We start from the raw sequence: 19,578 nt of genomic DNA on the forward strand, positions 1-19,578 counted from the left end.
TGAAAGGGAAAGTTTGAAAGGACAGAAGGAAAAGAGAGAGACGAGGGAAGAATGACGCGACGGAGGAGGGGATTTTCACGGGGCGAGGCTCCTTTTTAGAGTTTTTAAACGCGAAAATGCGCTGCGCAACGTACGGTCGCGAAACGTTTGTCGAGGAGGGAAAAGAGTGGCGACCAGACGCGGAGCTGCACGATTAGTGAAATGATCGATGGGAAAGTGGAAAGATAAGGAAAAGAGGAAATGGAAGAGACGAAAGGTGTGTAGAAAGTAGCTGGAACGAGGGGGTCGAGGGGTTATCGAACTCGATCCCTCGCTTTAGCGGCGTCCTTTCCTTTTTTCTCGCTGACGAAAGGACGACCGGCTGGATCGATGACCGCGGATCGATTTCGATCGCCGCGTGAACATACCAAAGGATCGTAGATTTTACGCGAGTAAAGATGAAAAAAAAAACATTATTTATTGTTTACACTTATGTATTCATTAGTGAATGACACACAGACACACGTACACACGAATACACGAATATAGGATGAATGGAGAGCGAATGCGAGAGTGAGACATACGCAAAGCGTGGTTCATGAACCTGATCGAGAACAGCGGTGTGTCGTTGATTTTGCAAACAAATTTTCGAAATAACGGAAACGAATGTGTGAATAAATGTGAGAGACAAAGAGAGAAAGAGAGAGAGAGAGAGATAGTGTGTGTGTGCGTGTGTGTGTGTAAGAGAGAGAAAGAGAGAGAGAGAGAGAGAGAGAAAGAGGTAATTTGTAAATGATGGAATCGAAGTTTCCCGTAGGATCGAGTGGACCGATCCGTCGGGGAGATCGACGAGAGGCTAGTTTTTTCTTGTAAGTGACCAGTTTGTTAGCATCCGCTCGTCGATCGACCGATTCAGAGATCGAGAATCCAGTGGAATCGATGCTACCGTAATTGTTAAACAAACGTACGAAAAAGTTCGATCTTTTCATTTGCTATTGATTAAATATAGAAAAGATAGACGAAAGAAATAGCAGGCAACGGTGAAAGAGGGGGAGGAATGGAGATCGAATGATCGAGCGGGAAATTCGATTGCAGCATGCGAAAACGTGTAACTATGTAATAGAGACACACAAGTTCTGGCGGGTCGGAGGGCGATTGTAAACTACTGTAAACTACGATGTTACTACGTTTTACCAAGAGCTTATTGTAGTCGAGAACCATTTAAAGAGAAAAAGAGAAAAGTACCGTACACACAGTGATACAGGGACATAAGTACACGCATACACAGACATAGAAGGATGGGAAAAAATGGAGGAAAGAGGTAAAAAAAAAAAACCATATATCGAGGCGAGAGTCAAACCAATCCAAACCAAACCAAATAAACCAAAACAAACAAGATAAAGATAAAAAACACAAAAAAAAAAAAATAAAAAAAATGGTAATTGAGTGTAGCACGAAAAAGAAACTTCTTTACACTTTTGCACGAGACGTGTGTTGTACTTAAATTAATTATCATTGACATATGTAATTAACGTTTTATTACTTAGCAATTAAACTTAATTTATTTATGATTAATCGGAGTCGCTTGTGTTGTGGCACGCCCTTGTTGAACAACCGATCTTTAGGTGAAGCTCGTTTGTTGTTTTACGCTCCCTTTTGACTATCGAACAGAAGAACGAGGAGGATGAATAATGTGCAATTCGATAGCGTCGAAATAAAAATTAAGAGAAACCTGAAACCAAACTTCACTGAAACAATTCGAATCATCTACGATCTTTTAAGTTCTTCTTACTAACTCGATCGTCCTCTGTTTCGTTTCATTTTCTTTCTCTTCTTTTAATAATCCTTTATGTCCTTGTTCTTTTATCAAATTTTATTTAAAAAAAAATTGTTATTAAAACATCAAATGTGTAATTTGTGTAAAAAGAGTGTAATTATATAATGAATGAACATTTTTTGGTTGATTCACTGTTCTGAATTCACTGTTCACGCAGAGAAGGCTTGCATACCAGTAATAGCTCTGCCAAGTATCAAACTATGGATATCGTCCGTACCTGCGACAAACGGTATTAAACAATAGTCTTTTATCCTTTGTCAAAGGATGTAATATTATACAAATATTACTTTCAAATAGTCCTCTCTCCTTTACATACCTTCGTAGGTAATAACGCTTTCTAAATTCATTACATGTCTAATAACATGATACTCGTCCGATATTCCATTGCCACCTAACATCTCTCTGGCAACTCTCGCGATTTCCAGGGATTTCGTAGCAGAATTCTTCTTTATCATGGAGATCATTTCCGGTGTCGCTCTAGCATACATAATTATATTTATAAAAATATAGTCAAGCGATCTAACGCTAATTAATTAACAGACTTCTTCAATTTTCTTCTGAACTAATTATTAATTATTATTTTACTAATTATTTATTAATTTAATTAATTAATTATTAATTTAATCGTTAGTTAACTTATTCGATAATTATGTATCAGCGACCTAATTCGCGCACTATCAATTGATGTTCAAAACTTGCACCCTATTTGATGAAAAATTATCACACAGCCCTTACTTGCCCTCGTCCTTCAACCTGCCCACCCTCAGGCAAGCCTGAAGGCAGAACGCGATGTCACACATCATGTCGGCCAGTTTTTTTTGCACTAATTGGTTAGCAGCTAGCGGCCTGTTAAATTGCTTCCTTTCCACAGTATACGATCTGACGGTGTTCAAGCAGGTTTCAGCAGCACCCAAAGCTCCCCACCCGATTCCGTATCGAGCGTTGTTCAGACAAACGAACGGTCCCTATACGAATATTTCTTCATAAGTGATGTCTACGCTTTAAGTCGATTTCTTTTTATCCTATATAATATCAAAATAGAGATAGCCTCTATGTTTGCTTCACGAGGTTAACATATTTTTCTCGTTTCTAAGACTTTATATTCTTCTATATAAGAATTAAACTTAATGACTCAATCCAAACTGATTCAATGGATACTTCGAAAACTACTGAGATGAATTCAATCATTGACCCATTAATTTATACGGTAGATGGTAATTTATAGAGTATTTCTCTATTTTATCTTCCATGTTCATTTGTGTATCACTCGCGATGCACATGTATTATAAAAGTGTAAATTCTTCTTTACTGATATCTTCTTCTGTCAGACCTACTTTGAGACCCTGGCTATTTGGAAGTAGATTCTCTGCAGGCACCTCCACGTTGTCCATCAGGATCATACCAGTGACGGAGGCTCTTAACGAGAATTTGCCTTCGATTTTTGGAGTAGACAGTCGGCCCTTCTCGTTGCCCTTCCTCTCGACGATGAACCCCCTAATGACACCATCTTCGCATTTGGCCCAGATGATTAGTATATCGGCGATCGGAGAGTTTGTGATCCTAAATTTAATGAAATTATTTAAGAAGAGTGCTTCTAAAAGTTTGGAAGCTGGTTTTCTAGCGAACAGCGCCTCTCTTGTATCGCGATAAAATTTATTAATTCTATTTTTGAAAAGCAACTGAAAACATATGGAAATTCAGTTTTAGATTATTCTGCGAAAAATTGACCAGGACTGACCATGTTTTACTTCCATTGAGTTTATAGACCTTCCTATCGGAATCGTACGTTGCCTTGGTCTCCATGGAGCCTGGATCGCTTCCATGATTGGGCTCGGTTAAGCCGAAACAACCGATGAATTCACCAGACACTGAAAGTAATCAGGAAAGTCGGCTATTTCATTGGAGAAGACACCTCTGTTTACGGTGCCTCGATAATCATAGATACTCTTTTCGATCGTAGAAACAATTCTACAAATTCTAACAATTCGCTTAACATAGACAACCAAGAAATGAAAGATTTTTCACATCCTCGCATTCTCAGCAGCATCCATCTGTTACGACCGCTCGCGGAGAGACGCGGTCGCGAGGAAAACGCGTCAGCGAGAGGCGTAAATTCTCGCTACGATTCGGCTAATCGACGCCGCGAAATAGTCGTTCCCCGTGTTTCGGTTAGGATAACAGAGGTGGTTAATTGAAATTAACTATGTGCTAACAGGTTAATGTGATATATTCAACGATGGATTACACAATATTATGAGAGTCACAAGTATTTGACGATGAGTATAGATTATGCGTTACAGAAAATGTGACCCGATTTGACGATATCTCTCGATGAGATAGTTAGACTTTACAAACGGATTGATTTGAAGGTAGAACCGTGGTAGACTTATTGACTGTTCGGACGACGAAAATGGACTACCGCGAGAATGACGATGCTGTATCAGAGGAGAACTAGGAAAAGGTGTGTCTAACGCATGGGATCATCGGATTCGTTAATGACAGTTTTTTGGTCAGGAAAGTGAGGGAAATAGACGTTGTTTCTATTGGCTATTACGATTGTTGGTGGACCAAGAGGGGTCTTAGCCGCCCTCGATAGAAGGTTGGTAGTGGGAAGCATCGCACGTGTGCAAATAACTAATTTTAAGTGTTTTCCGGACACAAACCAGAGATCTTAGAAATTACTTTCGTAGAAAAGATCCTTGTTCGACCTGACAAACTTTGTTGAGATTTTCTAAGATTTATGGTCGGTCCTTGAGATTCTTTAGAGTACGCCGTAAGGAGGTGTAGACACATGGTTGCCAGGTAGAGGTAGAGAGTCGGCCGACGTAACACCATCATTATTGTGCGCTATTATTATTGTACATCGTTATTCCTACGAAATATTCTTTCCATTCAGAAGCCACAAAGCAGCAATTTTCATCATTCACATCGCTCCTTTTCATACTTAATCTTAATTTTTTTGTATTGCTTAATCTCAAACGTACCCAATTTTGGTAAAAACCGTTGCTTCTGCGCCTCATCCCCATGCTCGTAAATAGCGCCAGCAACCAAAGAAGATTGTACCGACAGAGCAGATCTATATCCGCTGTCCACAGCCTCGACTTCCTTTGCTAAGAGACCATAGGCTACGGAGGAAACGCCAGCAGCGCCGTACCCTTTCATAGTACAACCCAGTGCGCCCAATTCACCCATTTCCCTTATGATCTCTTTGTGAAAGATTTCCTTGCGATTTGCCTCGAGTACACGAGGCAAAAGTTTTTCACGGCAATAAGATCGAAACTGATCTCTCACCAGAATCTCATCCTGCGTGAGCTGAGATTCGAGATCGAATGGATCTTGCCAATTGAAAGTGGCTGTTTCGTTTTATGGGAGATAGCAATGAAAATTAATCACTTGAATCATTTACAATTTCAAATTATTAATATATAAGATAGTAAATTTGTCGATAGATTAAGAGCGTTAAATCTTTCATTTACAAATCTAACATCTTTTCCCATTTGGATAAATAATGTTTTGAATTTCTTCATTTTCGTAAAGTTTTATATACGTGAATATCGTATCAAATATATTCGACAAAATTTGAATTTTTCATGAAGTTTTAGCGAGCAGGAACTTCGAGAGAAGAAAGTTTTACGTTTTTACGTGATTTACGTTGTCTGCAACGAATTTTCGAAATTTTGATCGAATATTTTGCATAATGTGTTTTGTAATGTAGCATAGGTGTTTTTTTTATGACTTAATTAATAAAACATGTTCTACATTTTATTGAAGGTTCTAGTTTATGAATTAAAAGATGTTTATTTTTTATTGTGAACTTCTTGTTCGAATATGAATTCGAGTTATTGTTTCTATTTTCAAACGCTTCAGAATACATAAAGAATAATGTATTTACTTATGTTTGGTAGATATCTTTTTCTGTATACAAATGTATATGTACATATTTCCGTCGGACAACGCGAGATCTCTATTTCCGACGCGTGCTGCCACCTGGTAACTAACTACAAAATTTCCAGACTACGAAAGCGATCGACGAGACACGAATAAAAGTAAAAGCAAAGTGAAAATGGCAAAATAATGAAAAGAAAAAAAGACTTACGCTTTCCTTTGACTGCACACGACACTGAAAACTCTGGTAAGTTGAATCGTTTATTAAGAATAATAACAGTAAATAAGACAAACGATATACGCGATAAAGAACAGATTATTTCCATTGAAGAAAAAATTGCAGATAATTATTTTCTCTCACTGTCAGAGGCGTAATTGTACTTGCATAAAATAAACGAAGGATACGTCTCGAGGGAGTTGCACGAGTAAATCGACAGCATCTCGATAGAAATAAGAAGCTTCGCGTGAAGTCTGCCATATTCCTAGTCGACTTGGAGAAAACTGACTTGACGTCAGCGAGCAGCTTGAACTAGCAAACTTATCTCTGACATTAACTCGACCTTACTTAGAGATACCAAATTAATCACACTCATCCTTCGCTTTTGTTCGTTCTATTAAATTTTTTATCGTTTATTGTTTACTAATATAAAATAACAATAACAAACTGATTTGTAATCTTGATAATATGATTAGTAAGAATGATCACCGCTATTTGGTGGGAAATTTGAATTTAAAATCGGCGTAACCGTGAAAATTTCTCAATACGAATTTTAAAGTCTTGAAAAAACGTGATTTTATTATTTATAATCGACAACGAACGGTTTTTCGCATAGATTAGAAAGAAATTCGGTTCTGAAATGGCTAAACAATTGATTTAATTGTTGATTGATTGATCGACTTCCAACAGGTGTTCTTCGTAGAGTATATTTTATTTATAAAACTTTATAACAATAGATATATAGATCTAATGATCAAATATTAACGAGAATCGCGCTACTGACAATTCTACATCGTAAACAATTAAAACTGCGATCACAAAGTGGAAACATGAGAAACGATTGCAGGTTGGAAAACGAAGAATGGACTGACGGAGAACGTTAAGAGAAGCGATTTCTTTCGTGGAATGTTTTATGCCGATTGTTGCTGATTGATTTAAAAGGCACTTCGATGATTTACGAATGCAAAACTTTATCGTTTTATGATCCGATCTTATACAACGAGAATATCGTCTTTTTGCGCTGAACCATCCGGTAACTTCTGATTATACACCCGAATATTGTGAAACAGATAGCCGAGGGATTCCATAACTGGTTTCACGATGGCTTGTGTCACAGCACTGAGAAAATTCCTTGTCGCCGCGCAGCTGATCTTCCAAACGCGGAGGCATGGCGCCAGACACCATATATGCTAAAAATTTCCTTCTATTAATCTCTTTTCTTCCAACTAAATATTATTTTTATAATTTAGTGGCAAATTGTTAGTGACAAGCGGGCAATAATACAAATTTTCAAAATATACACTCCCGTTCGTAAGCATTAGGATACTTACGGAAAATAAGATATGTACATCGAAAACATCGTTAAAAACATCATTAAAATCTTACTTACCCTTTGCACTCGGGACACGTTCCAATATCTCTACCCATCAACTGGCAAATTAAAAACCGAATTGTGCAAAGAAATTTTCGATCGCCTTGTACATTTATTGTGATTAAAAAATACTAGTTTTCATGATCCGTACATCAATGTATTGATATATTAAGTATCGTATAAACGTGTGCTTGAAAAAAAAAAAAAAAAGAACGAAACTTCCAAGAAACGTTTGTACAAAATAATATCGAAAGAAAGAAATTCTTTCACTGGAAGTCGATAGTAAAGCGACGACCTACATTTCCAATAGGCCGAGGAACGAAAATAATCGTAAGCATCGCGATAATGTTCGTATAATGGTTGTATTGTGTAGAGAGGCTAAGAACGGTGGGTAGCACTGATCGATTAGAAAATAGAGAAAAAGGTCGACGACTCACCTGAAACGCGAGGCAGGCAAACGTAAAACCGAAGCAAAGGGCGAGTAAAGGAGATACGAGGACCGAGAGAAACACGTAACAGCAGCTTCTGGACAACCGGAAACAGTGACCGCTTAGACGCCACGCGCACTCCGGACTGCGTATTCCTTCCGGTTCCCCGATCACATCATCCCACATCACCTGTATTATAACAGTAATCGTCAGAAATGCTTTCTTAACGACATATATTCCAAATTTTAAGCTAGAATTTCATTTTACTGCCTTTCTGACTCTTTCACTTTTCCCTGCTTTTTACTGCTTCGTTCATTTAGAATTCGTTGAACGATATTTTTAAAAGTTCTAGAGTAAGTCGAGATGTTCTACAAACTACGACAAGCAGCTTTTTTTAAATGCCAAGGTTACTGTATGTATACGTAGTTCCCCGTACTCAAGTTCGCGTGTTTAATTCGTAATCACGACACTTATCTCGATAAGAAAAAAAAAACGTATTCTTCTCATAAATAAATTATCAGGTCTTTCTATCTTTCTACTCTTTTGATTCTCCAATACGACGCTCATAAATAAATTAACATTTTAACCCTAAAACTTAAAACACCCTAACAAGAGCAGTTACAGTCCGTTTATTTTAACTTATTCGAAAATAAATAGTTCATATAACTAGAGTTCATATAATAGAAGTTCAGCAATTTTCTCTATTATTTGTTAGTTATCTTTATGAGTTTACGGGACATTTAATGGTGCAAAAATGCACAGAATGCGCGGATACGATATGCAAAAGTATAAAAACTATTTAAATATTTAGTAGGTAAAACAGTGTCTATTTAAAATCTATTTCTTTAGTAAATAAAATGCTGACAATTTATTTGTAAATATCACTAGTAAATAAGAAACAAAAATTTTGAATAAAAATGTAAGAATTTCTTCCAGTGTTTTATTTCCCAATTTTTCTCCCACAGAACCAATGTAAATACCACGATAAGAATAAAAGAACCATAATAAATGACGTTTTATCAACAACGTACCTGAAGGTGTTTGTTCAAGCTGTTGGGGTCCCGGTCCTCCAGCTCGGTATTGCTATCGTCCTCGTTGGAGGACTCTGCCTTCTCCATCCCTGGAAAGTGGAAATTGCGACACGTTGGCAGGGAACACTTGAACACGCGCCTGAAACTCGCTAGCATCCTGTCTTTTGCAAGTTTATTTCAGGATTCGTGAGTTCAGGATCAACGTTGACTTGGCGCGGTGTTCCAGGTTGCTGGTCGAGTAGTCGTGGTCAAGTGCGTCGCCATCGCGAAAACACTACGCGCCATCGCGGAAAACCACCGTCCGGCCGATCCATAAGACGCCATTGATCTACCGCGCGTTAAATAATACACGGTGCCTCCAGAGACGGAGAGTCAATGCCAGGATCGTCGATCTTGAGCACACTCGAGTGACTTGTTGCGACCTCGACACGATCCCTCGAGAATGTGCACGTTTAGGATGGACGTTACTGGTCGGCATGAGTTTCGTGAACGTCATAATATCTACTCTACCGCGACCCGGTACGTTTACGCGACTCGATAATTTACGTTGCTCACGTTTCCTACTTTCCTAAACAGGGGTGACGCGGTTGGAGTGGGTGGCTCGAGCAAGTTGACAGTAAAAGGTTCTCGGGAAAGTTTCCACGATAAAAGTTATGGCTATTGACATTCTCCGAGTGATTCGGCGAATACCAGCAGGACTTGGAAATTTTCAAGAATAATAAACAGCATAACCCTCTATGTTCAGAATTATACGATTTCTATCTTTTACTCTAACTTTGATTTTACTTCTAGACTGTTTTAATAACATGTATGTAAAGCATATATATCTTTTACGTTTGTCGGCTCGTAAAAACATACGTTAGGTACAAACTTTTATATTCTTCAGGATATATATTAATAGCAGTTAGGGTCTCTAAAAATAGTATTTTTAAGGAAATTTCGATACCAAAGCGTATTCAGTTGAAAGCAATGTTTTTATAAAAACGATAGTTTGGACTTTAGGGTACCTTCAAGACGTAGAGGGTACACGATTTCAACTTTTGCATACGATGAATTGGAAACTGATACAAACCACGAAGAATTTTTAATGACATACAGGGGTAGCGAAAAGTCATTCGTAACTATCGATCGGTAACTTCCGATTGTCACGAAGATCGCCGCAAACTATTAATTATGCAGCGAGCTTCTGATTCCGTGTATTGAACACCTGCTCGTTCGTTTCTTTCCATTTAACCTACATTATGATTCGTAACTTTGTTTCCCACCCTTAAATCGGAAAGATATAGTGCTATGTAAATTAAATATTCTCGCCATGTTATGTTCAATCAAGAATATTTACCAGCTTTAATTAACATTTGGAGAATATAAACTTCGAACTAAATAACCGATATATTAATATTAATATTAATATTAATTCACCAATCGTTTGCATTAATAATTGTAATAATTATTCCTAACTTCTTGTTCGTCGTAACAGTTCGTTGGTTCAGTTATACCTGGTTGAAAGTGGGTGGATGTATTACTCACTGGACTCCCCGTTTGCAACTCGTGATCCCCTTATCTTGTTTGATTGTCTTTTCCAGCAGGTTCACCAGACTGCAACTCTCCCTCTTTTTCGTTCACACCGCTGTCTTGCTCCTCACGATCGTGCAGGTGCGAGGATAATCCGCGATTTAGCGGCCGGACAACGGTCAGCGCGGCTGCGCCAGCCGCTTCAACCCTCTCTGCGTCGCGCGACGCATCGTGCAACCACCCCGACGAAACGAAAGTGAATGGCCCGTAGCGTGTACGATCAAAACGCGACACCGCGTTCGATAAAAGGGACTATTGGGGAAGAAATGTCCCGCGTATAATTATTCAAGATGGATTACTTGCTTTCTCCTTTCTTTTTTTTTTTTTTTTTAATAATAATTAACGTCGTCATTTTGAGTATTTTCAATGGCAGTTTTTCTTCACGACGCATACTGAGATATTTGCATCGATATGTCGGAAAGAATTCTTTTTGTACGCAAATCATATTGAATTGAAGTGAATTTTTATTTTGGTACAGGATAAACAGATGAGATAACTATCTAATAAAAAAATGTAGCTATATTTTGAAATCACTAATTTTGTATAGACCATTGTATACCCTATATCCTTGAAGGCAATTTTTATGTTTCACTAGATTGTGTAACAAATTCATTCGCGTATAATCCATTTCCAATCAGCAACGCGTGTCTTCTTTTATTTTATTATCCTTTGCTTCAGAGAAAGATTTCAAAGGAAATGTAAAAGTTAAAAATTGCGAATATGTATTTGTTATTGTATATTGTATATACATATCATAGTTGTTTCGATTTCATTTCCTGTGGATTGAAACAGTAAATACTTACGTGGGCGATCATTGATATCGAAACGTATGTTCTCGTACACGCGGTTATTTCAAGAAAGATCTTTTGGGAGCATTTAAGCCCTTCTTTTTAAAAATGTTTTCAGTTCTGTTTATTCATTAGCGGGTAAAACGTGTTACGTACATCGATTACGATAATTCTTCCGTACAGTTATGTAATATTGATAAAAAATGTAATTCTCGCCGAGCATGTTTGTCTCACTCAGAGATAAAACCTTATATAAATAATGTTGCTTAATAATGATACAAGTTCTTCGATAAGAAAACGAAATGTTACCGCATCGAAGGGAGTCCCGTATACGTCGATAGATGGAGCAAGAATGAACTCAAGAATAAACTTACCGATCGTGTAAACACTCTAATCTACGAATAATGCAAGTAGGAATAATGCAAATGAGCTTTTTCAGCCATTCTGAATTCTCTCTTTCAACTTTATTATCAACCAACACCTACACTTTCTTAATCCCAAACGAACAATTTTTGTGATAAAAAATTCAAGGAATTTTTCGTAAAATGGAAATTTCATCGGCTCGAGGTTAAATGAAATTTAATCCTGAAGTACGCATCCTCGTTTCCACGATGGAATATCTCGTGCAATTGCGTACCATCGGACTTGTAAAATATTTTATAAAATTTCATGCAACTGAAATTAAGTTGAGTTTAATTCTAGGACACAGATTCTGCAGGTGGGTCGAACTTTCCAAAGGGACTGAAAGAAAGAAGGAAAATAAATCGTCTGGGTGGCGAAGATCCGAAAGAAGCGACAACGACGCGAGGGACGTGGTAGAAACGAAAGGAACGAGGACGATGATAGAAGAGAAGGAACGACAGGGAACGAATGAAAAGAGCGACCGGATGCAAGAGCGTCTGCTGGAGATAAAGATAGCTCGCGTTTTCTTGTTGCACTGCCCGTCTCATAAACGTCATCTTCCTATTACCGAGTTCCACGTAAACGCATAAGAAAGTCCTTTGATGCTCAGCCACTTCTCAAAGGACTCCGTTCACCAGGAATCCAGCATGGATTCGGCTCGGTTCGAACCGAAAAATCCCCAGGCGAGAAACAGTTCTCGTTAATCGGATTCCGACGGGATCTTTCAATCGACTGTGAAAGCGTGTTCGTTGATTTTGGGAAATTCTACTTCCACGAACACCAATGAGTCTCTGATTGTGAACACGTTAACGAAGATGTAAATGGACGGATTGTCGTGCTTGTGAGACGAAGGATGAAATTGAAATTAAAGTTGAATATCGCTTGATACATTCGCCGTTATTAACGTACATGTTGCATTATCCAAAACTATACGCATTTTTACAAGTCATTTTTATTTCTATTCCTGTGCATTGTATTGCGATTAATTGCACGGAAATTTTTAAGTTAACGAGTATATATTCTTCTTGTCGATAGAACCAGCGTTGATTCGTATACCGAAAACGCTTTTAGTTTCGAGAATATTAACGAGGAAGTTAACTTCTCATACTTTATACTTATTCTTTGTTAGTGGAACCTTCGTTTTGATATCCTAGCGTCTTCGTTATTGCTACAATTTTCCTTCTTAATGTCTGTACGCTGACCTTTTTATCATTATACATAATTCATTATTTGCTGTTCTTACGTTATTTGTATCGTCGAAACTCTTCTCATTCCTCGAATAGTCGAATGGAAAATTTATTTGTTGCCGTTGCGTGCAATTCAGTTTAATACTACATCAGAATGGAAGAAGTAAGCAGTTGGATCGAACGAAAGAGGACAGTTCTACGAACGAGTGTCCTCGCCCTCTACGCTGCCCCCACTTGTTCCGGACACTTTGCGGAATGCCGGCCTGGAATGTCCATTATAATGGCACGCGACGTCCATTCATACATACATCCGTGGCTGTCATTCGCAGAGACGCGATCGCTTTGTCTCGCGTTTTGACGTCCGCGCCGCGTGACAGATTGAAGATCGATGCGACAATGGCCCGATATTTCCATTATCCGTTAACCTGTCCCAGCTAATTCCATTGTACCTGTTCGCCGGCGACAGAGTGTACCGCCACACGCTTTCGTTCTCTGTTCACCATCGGGAAACGAAATCGTTCACAATCGGCCGGAGACTCATGGGGATTCTCGATGCTTAGTGACATCGAGTTTCTCCATTTAGTATCGCGTTTCTCTTTGAAAGGCGAATAAAACGCTGGTCCAAGTATTAGATAACATACGAAGATCACAGGAGAATAGATAAGTACATTTCTGTTGATTTTCCACTTTGACTATTAAAGTTTCATCCCTTGTTAGAAGGCGTAACTTTTCTGGCAACATTAATTTTACGAGCGTTACGAGCATAATAAATATAATAGCGTGCGAATACTTCTTATAGCCATCGTGTGCAGAGAAATCGATCTTTTAAAAGTTCTAGACTGTAGACTCTTGAATATCTTAATGTCTCCACGCTTGGTTAGGAAATTGGAACGAGAGCAAGAGTGAACAACGTGCTAGTAAATGAAAGCAACGATAGGCAAAATGTCACACGAAGACGGATCGGTTCCCTTTCACATCGAATTCATTCTCAGAGGTAAAGTTTTATGTAAATCTGGTTGTCGGTTATTGTAGCAAGTTAAGAAACTGACTCAGGGCGTATTTCCAAATCAGCATATGCTCGAAAGCGGAAAAGGTTTTTAAAGATACGAGTTCGTGGGATGTTCTCCTGATCCCCTTTTGGTCCCTTACTTTCTTACGTCATCCTCGAGGCTGAGTCACGTCATTCCCCTCATCCATAAACTTCTAACACCCTCGTTCACGCGCCTTAAGGAGGTCGAGTCACCCCTCGGCAATCCCACTAAAGTACACCTCAACTTTGTTTCCCATTTCCATGTGTATGTGACTATTCTTAGCAGAATTATCGAACTTTGCGCCTTGTTTGTTTAACTATTTAGCAAAGATTAGGGCACCTCGCAAGGTTTCATTATGGATATTGTTATGAACTTAATACAAAATATAGTATCCGTTATAATATTTAAGTAAAACAATTGGCTACCTAAGTTCTATCTTTTATATTACATTGAGAAAGCTATAAGTTTGCATAAATTTGTATATCCAATCTATCGTATAATCGTTACAATAGTTCCCGTAGGTTGCACGTAATAAGCTTCTGTTCGAAAATCGAATAGAATTCTCACAATGTGATATATACCATAACTCGGTATCATATCGTGCTTTCAGAATCATAAACCGAGTGGAGCAAGGCCAGACCGGTTATCGATAGAAACGAAGAAATTAACGTGACGGTGCACTGGTCGCCCTTTCAGCTCCTCTGGCCGCGTATAAAGCGTGTAATTCAAGATTTCCCAGAGATCGGTTCAGCAACGAACGCGATCGGATCAGAATTGCGTCATTGTTCGCTTGCATAACTAAGTACAAGCACGTTTTCCACATGACCGGGACTTTTGCACTAACTGTATCGATCTTCGATCATTTCACCGTGATAACTTACGTCGATCGACGATTCGTATCTAGTTGCAATGAACTTCGAGGAGAAACATTTGGAAATTTGCGAAAGATTAAACAGAGAGTTTGATTACTTTTAAAAATGCAGGTAACCTTCGTATGGCGTACATATTACATGCAATAGTTCACACGTGAATCATTTTTTAATCCATTATTACTTTTATTATTATGTTCTTCTTTTCGTTTGAATATTCAATCGAAAGCAAATATCGAATGTATTTGAAATTTGAATATACCGCGCATGTATTGCCTAGATATATATATATAAAAGAAGTACATGGCTTGAGAAAAGGTGAAAATTGTGTACATAATAATTGAAACAGTTTGCAACGGAAATCATTCGAGTGTCGGAATAGAAAGAAAGAGTATCATTACCATTCTTTGATTTGCCTTATTTCAGTTTTGACGCATATTACGATTATAATATACTAGATAACTAATAATGAATAACAAAGATAAATAAATAAATATAATAAGTGAGTGTTTGTGATAACATTTTGAGGTCCTAATTCGGCGACGAATTTAATTATTATCGGTTGTACGACTTCATTAACATAATAAATATAAAATGAGGTGAGAGATGTTCAATAAATAATATAAATCCCAACTTTTTCTTATGCGTATTCATTTTTATGTTATAATCGTATTGTAAACCATTTCTGACCATAAATCTGAGAACACTCTCTGATATTTAGTACAAACGCTTCCTGCTCCTTTTATTTTGTACTTAATCTATTATAAATCTGTTATTCCATCCGCGTTGCTAGAGCTCTCTTATGGTATAAAATACTAAATAAGAAATTTTCCGATTTTAACAAGCAGCTTGTATGTTGATTATTTAGTTGTATGCAATTATTTTTAAATATTTCACAATATTTTACGTTCAATCTTTGAAACATTTAACAAACATTTTCTGCTAAATTTTCCAACAGTGAACGTTACTCTATTTTGCCCGATCGTCCTTCTACTCATAAGAAACTCGTCAACAAATAGGAAAAATGTTTACGTCACAACGACAGCGAATTTAACAGAGCTACCGTCCTAAATATTTGAAACACGAATAAAGTTTGAGAAATGTTCACGTAACTTAACAAACAATATCTTTTTATCTTTAGATCGTCCATTTAATTAACAAAATTATCTTCATATTTATAAATCATACATATATATTTCAACGGATATTTTATTCCACAATATTTTGCTCTAGAACATTTTCGGTAAATAACTAATAAATTTTCTGTAATTAGAGGTTCAGTAACGAAGGGATAAAAGAAGTTGCGAACAGTTGCAGGAACTCGTGTTCAAGGAAGAAATTAAGCAGCGCGTCGAGTTCAAACTGTTGCTGTAAGATCAACAGGTTAGCGGACAGCACAGAACTCTCGTCTTCTTTCTCCTCTTCGACATCATCATCAACATCATCATCATCATCTTCCTCAGACTCCGAATGTTCACGTTGCGATTATTCAAAGTGCGATCGTTCAAAGCGTGATCGTCCAAGTCAGGATCATACTTGTTGTAGTCACTGCACCTGTAAACGTACACCCAGAGAACGAAGATCTAAGGCAAAAGCAAAGAGACAAATGGCATTGTTATGCAAGTCGACATCGAAGAACAACTGTTCAAAGAAAAAGATTCGACATAGGAAAAGTAAGTTTTCCTAAATATCGATACCCGCATATCCTTTATAAAAAAAGCTTTTCTTAAAATTACATCTATAACATCTTATTTGATTTTCATTCTTCAATCAGGCGAGTAAATGATTTTTACTCTTAACGAATTACTATTTGTATTTGAATTCTCACGAATCGATCAGCATCTATTTGCACATGATTGATTGGAAAATCGTGACTGTTTCAGGACGTTCGCCATCATCTTGGTGCTCGTGTTCGGGTTGCGATTGTTCGGAAAACTCGGACGACAGCGACGATGAGTGCGCCGTTACCTCATCGAGCAAAGTAGGGAATAAACGAGGTCGTAAAACAAAATAATAATGGAACCCTCATAAACCCAATTCATTTAGTCACCAATCCGGATTTTACTATTTGAACATGACAGTGATTTATTTATTAACTTTATCCTATTTATTCAATTATACCGATAATTACAAATATCATTTTATACATTTCAAATATTATATTCCTTAATGGCTTGATATTACATGTAGAGAAATTTAATTAGAAATGATGAAAAGAAGGTGTATAAATATTGTTGTTTTAAAGAAGAAATATATAATATTGCGTAAAGGAAAACGTTTGTATGATACCGAGGCAACTTCTTGCTCAACTTCTCTGCTGGTTTGAGTCATACGCGCGCCCTATGTTAGACTAATTGCGCGCACGTGTGCCTCAACAGCACTCTTGCCTGTAGTCGGGCGTATCATTTGAACCGTGAACGATTTTACGAACCGAAATCCCCATTTTCCTGCTATACAACCGAATGTCTTTCGCGAAATTCCTATCTGATCGATAGTGCATTGCGTTGGAAAATGGGAAACTTCGTTTCAAAAGAAATACGTGAAAGTACTATAGATTGGTAGAGAATAGAGAGATCGTATTACAATTTTCAAAAAATTATAAAATTTGTGTACATTTAAATATGGAGAAACTTTAGTGTAAATGGAAATTCTTTAAAATTGTTTAAAGATTTTCTTGAAAGATACTTCAACACATTGCCCGAAATATGCGAAAATATGAAAAATATCTCTTTACAAATATCGAGAAAGAAGCTCTTTAAAAAAAAGCATAGCAAAGATTGAAAGAAAAATTCTGTAGAAATTTATAGATCTAAAAACTGTACCGTGGTTTTCTAAAGGTTAGAAAACTCGTGTCAATGTAAAGATTAAAAATATATGGGAAAGAAGTGGAAGGAAAGTTTCGTTACAGCATTTTTCATCTATGATAAATTACCAGCTTTAATAGAAAGAAAATTCTAACAACTCCTCAAAGATAGGCAACTGTAAATAAGAACGAAAAAAAAGAACAACATTCTCGTCAACCATGTTAACCCAATCTCACATTGAACTTTTCCCCCTTTGCTTCTATTAAACTCAAGAGACTCTCGATACTAACATTACGAAACAACGTAGCGGAACGAGAATCCATCGCGTGAAATTGAATGGAACTCCAACGCAAAGTTCGACGTCGTGTAGTGGTATAGAAACGTATTTCGAGCCACAAAACAGACACGAAACAAATTCTGACGGCGTTTAGTCCCACAGGGGTACGAGTCACGATTATTTATCGCGCTTGAGCCGAAGGGTACGTTGTTAATTGGATTTAAGGGTCGAAGACATCGTGGTCGCTCGCCGGGGTCAGGCGATTTCCCTGCTTTTTCTGCTTCGTATTCAGTCGTCCCGAACGTTTAATCGTCGTGCCCGATATTATTGCTCGACGTTGGAAGAAGAAAGCGAGACTAACGGAATTCGATTACGCAAGCTGATGGAGGCGGGAAACTGATCCACCTTGGCGGATTGCGACGATTCATTGGTATTTAGATAAGATTATTCGCCAATACATGCTACTAGATACCTTCGCTATCGATAGTGAGATTTTATTGCTATCTGCGGTTAGGCTAATACGTATGCACGGAATGAATTATAGTTACAGTTTGTAACATGCATACAGGCTCAGAAAAATATCGAAACACGCGTGGAAAACTCTGATTATATATATACTATATGTGTTAAAAATGTGTTGAAGCATTTAATATATGCTATACAATATTAAATATTTAGCATTATCGCGATCAAGTCTCAGTATCGTAAACAACTGGCAATCTCCGTACGCGAATTATGCGACAATATCCTGCTCCAAATTGCGGAAAAATCGACGAAAAAGCAGAAACGCGAAACAGCGATCGTGCGTGACGAGGAAAATCGATCGGAAGGTAAGGAAAGAAGGAACGTAGAAAAGGCTGCACTCGCAGAACCAGTCACGTGCGACCATGCAACGTGCTGACTGCACTTAGGTTCATGGTCTGTCTCTACCTTGCCACTGCAACTAGGAGTTGTGACATAATAGGCTCTCGCTACTTCACAGGCTATGCCATTCGTGTTAACTGCTGTAGCACTGAGAAGTCGCAAAATACGCTACGAAATTCCCGATCTTCCAGCTTCTTTGATAAACTGTTCTTCTTTCGTATTTGAAGATACGGAAATATTTAAGAGTCAATGCAATCAGATTTCAGTTCCTATAAATTATGTATAAATATTTACGGAATTTATATGGAAACACTTGGCATGCGTACGTCATTGTTTCCATCGGATCGTCAAATTTATATAAATATTTATATAATATTTATATATGGTCTTCGTCTCGGTTCTGTTTTTAGTTAGACGATTTTTATTTAATATGGATTATCCAATTCTTTTTTTACGCTATTTGACTTGATCCGACATCCTTCAAACAGTGTCTTTTTAGCATATCCTATACACAAGAACAAGCATAAATACGTGCTTAAAAGTATCTTTCATTCGTCGTTCTGCGAATATCGACAGTAAACGACATTACAATGCTATTAAACGAAACTGGGCGATATCCGGGGATCCGTTAGGATGCATCGGGGACAAGCGAATTAATACATACTAGATCCCGAACATACAGAGCTGAATAACTTGTTGTCTTATAATTTACCGTTAACGACAATTCAGCTCATTCATTGGATTACAACATGGACGGGCAGCTGCGTTGGGCAACGAAAACTCTGTTAAAGGTCCCAATCCGAACGCATTGTGTACGGAATCTAGGTAGGAGTAGTTATGGTTAGATAATGGCAACGCTTTCAGCATATAATTATCGTCTTAGCTACGCCGTATAATATATCGTTCTTTGCTCCGCATTCGCATGTCGTGAGCGCAATCGAACATTTCTCTCGACATGATCCCGTTTCAACATATCCACTACCCGTTCCCTTTCCGCGATATTTCTACGTTCGTTGTTCTACAATCGTAGATTCG

The 19,578-nt window shown here is 37.7% G+C and overlaps 3 protein-coding genes and 1 long non-coding RNA gene across 12 annotated transcripts in view; 2 read left to right on the forward strand and 2 right to left on the reverse strand.

Annotated features, from left to right (window-relative positions):
- Nucleotides 1-1,502: 1,502 nt before the first annotated feature.
- LOC139996154 (glutaryl-CoA dehydrogenase, mitochondrial) lies at nt 1,503-6,209 on the reverse strand. Of its 3 annotated transcripts, none has more exons than XR_011802151.1 (8): nt 5,913-6,189; nt 4,801-5,169; nt 3,555-3,684; nt 3,151-3,376; nt 2,552-2,781; nt 2,133-2,293; nt 1,776-2,033; nt 1,503-1,711 (listed from the first exon to the last, which is right to left on the reverse strand). XR_011802151.1 is itself a non-coding variant. In XM_072020315.1 (8 exons), the coding sequence occupies exons 1-8, from the start codon at nt 6,177-6,179 to the stop codon at nt 1,966-1,968; spliced, it is 1,290 nt and encodes a 429-aa protein (XP_071876416.1). In that variant the 5' UTR covers nt 6,180-6,209; the 3' UTR covers nt 1,503-1,965. The 3 variants fall into 3 exon arrangements, 2 of the variants coding, with proteins under 2 accessions (XP_071876416.1, XP_071876415.1); XM_072020315.1 differs by having other exon boundaries at nt 1,503-2,033; nt 5,913-5,945; nt 6,107-6,209; XM_072020314.1 differs by having other exon boundaries at nt 1,503-2,033.
- On the forward strand, nt 5,807-10,843 carry LOC139996158 (uncharacterized). The gene is made up of 2 exons (XR_011802154.1): nt 5,807-5,948; nt 10,333-10,843. It is a non-coding gene; the product is annotated as an uncharacterized lncRNA (long non-coding RNA).
- LOC139996156 (caveolin-3) overlaps nt 6,597-19,578 on the reverse strand; it is a 162,539-nt gene continuing 149,557 nt past the window's right edge. For 4 of the 7 annotated variants that reach the window (XM_072020318.1, XM_072020322.1, XM_072020321.1 and 1 more), the window contains exons 2-4: nt 8,750-8,838; nt 7,728-7,907; nt 6,597-7,108 (exon numbers count right to left, since the gene is read on the reverse strand). In XM_072020318.1, the coding sequence (XP_071876419.1) occupies nt 6,911-7,108; nt 7,728-7,907; nt 8,750-8,836 (465 nt within the window). In that variant the 5' untranslated portion in view covers nt 8,837-8,838 and the 3' untranslated portion in view covers nt 6,597-6,910. Of the gene's footprint in view, nt 7,109-7,727; nt 7,908-8,749; nt 9,464-10,276; nt 10,408-11,124; nt 11,795-19,578 lie in introns of those variants that run through there. The other 3 variants (XM_072020319.1, XM_072020317.1, XM_072020316.1) reach the window with 3 other exon arrangements.
- On the forward strand, nt 14,888-17,272 carry LOC139996157 (uncharacterized). The gene is made up of 3 exons (XM_074112132.1): nt 14,888-15,197; nt 15,910-16,271; nt 16,482-17,272. Exons 1-3 carry the CDS (start codon nt 15,193-15,195, stop codon nt 16,610-16,612), a joined length of 498 nt encoding a protein of 165 aa, XP_073968233.1. The 5' UTR covers nt 14,888-15,192; the 3' UTR covers nt 16,613-17,272.

Source organism: Bombus fervidus, chromosome 17, assembly GCF_041682495.2.
Source record: "Bombus fervidus isolate BK054 chromosome 17, iyBomFerv1, whole genome shotgun sequence".
NCBI lineage: Eukaryota > Metazoa > Arthropoda > Insecta > Hymenoptera > Apidae > Bombus > Bombus fervidus.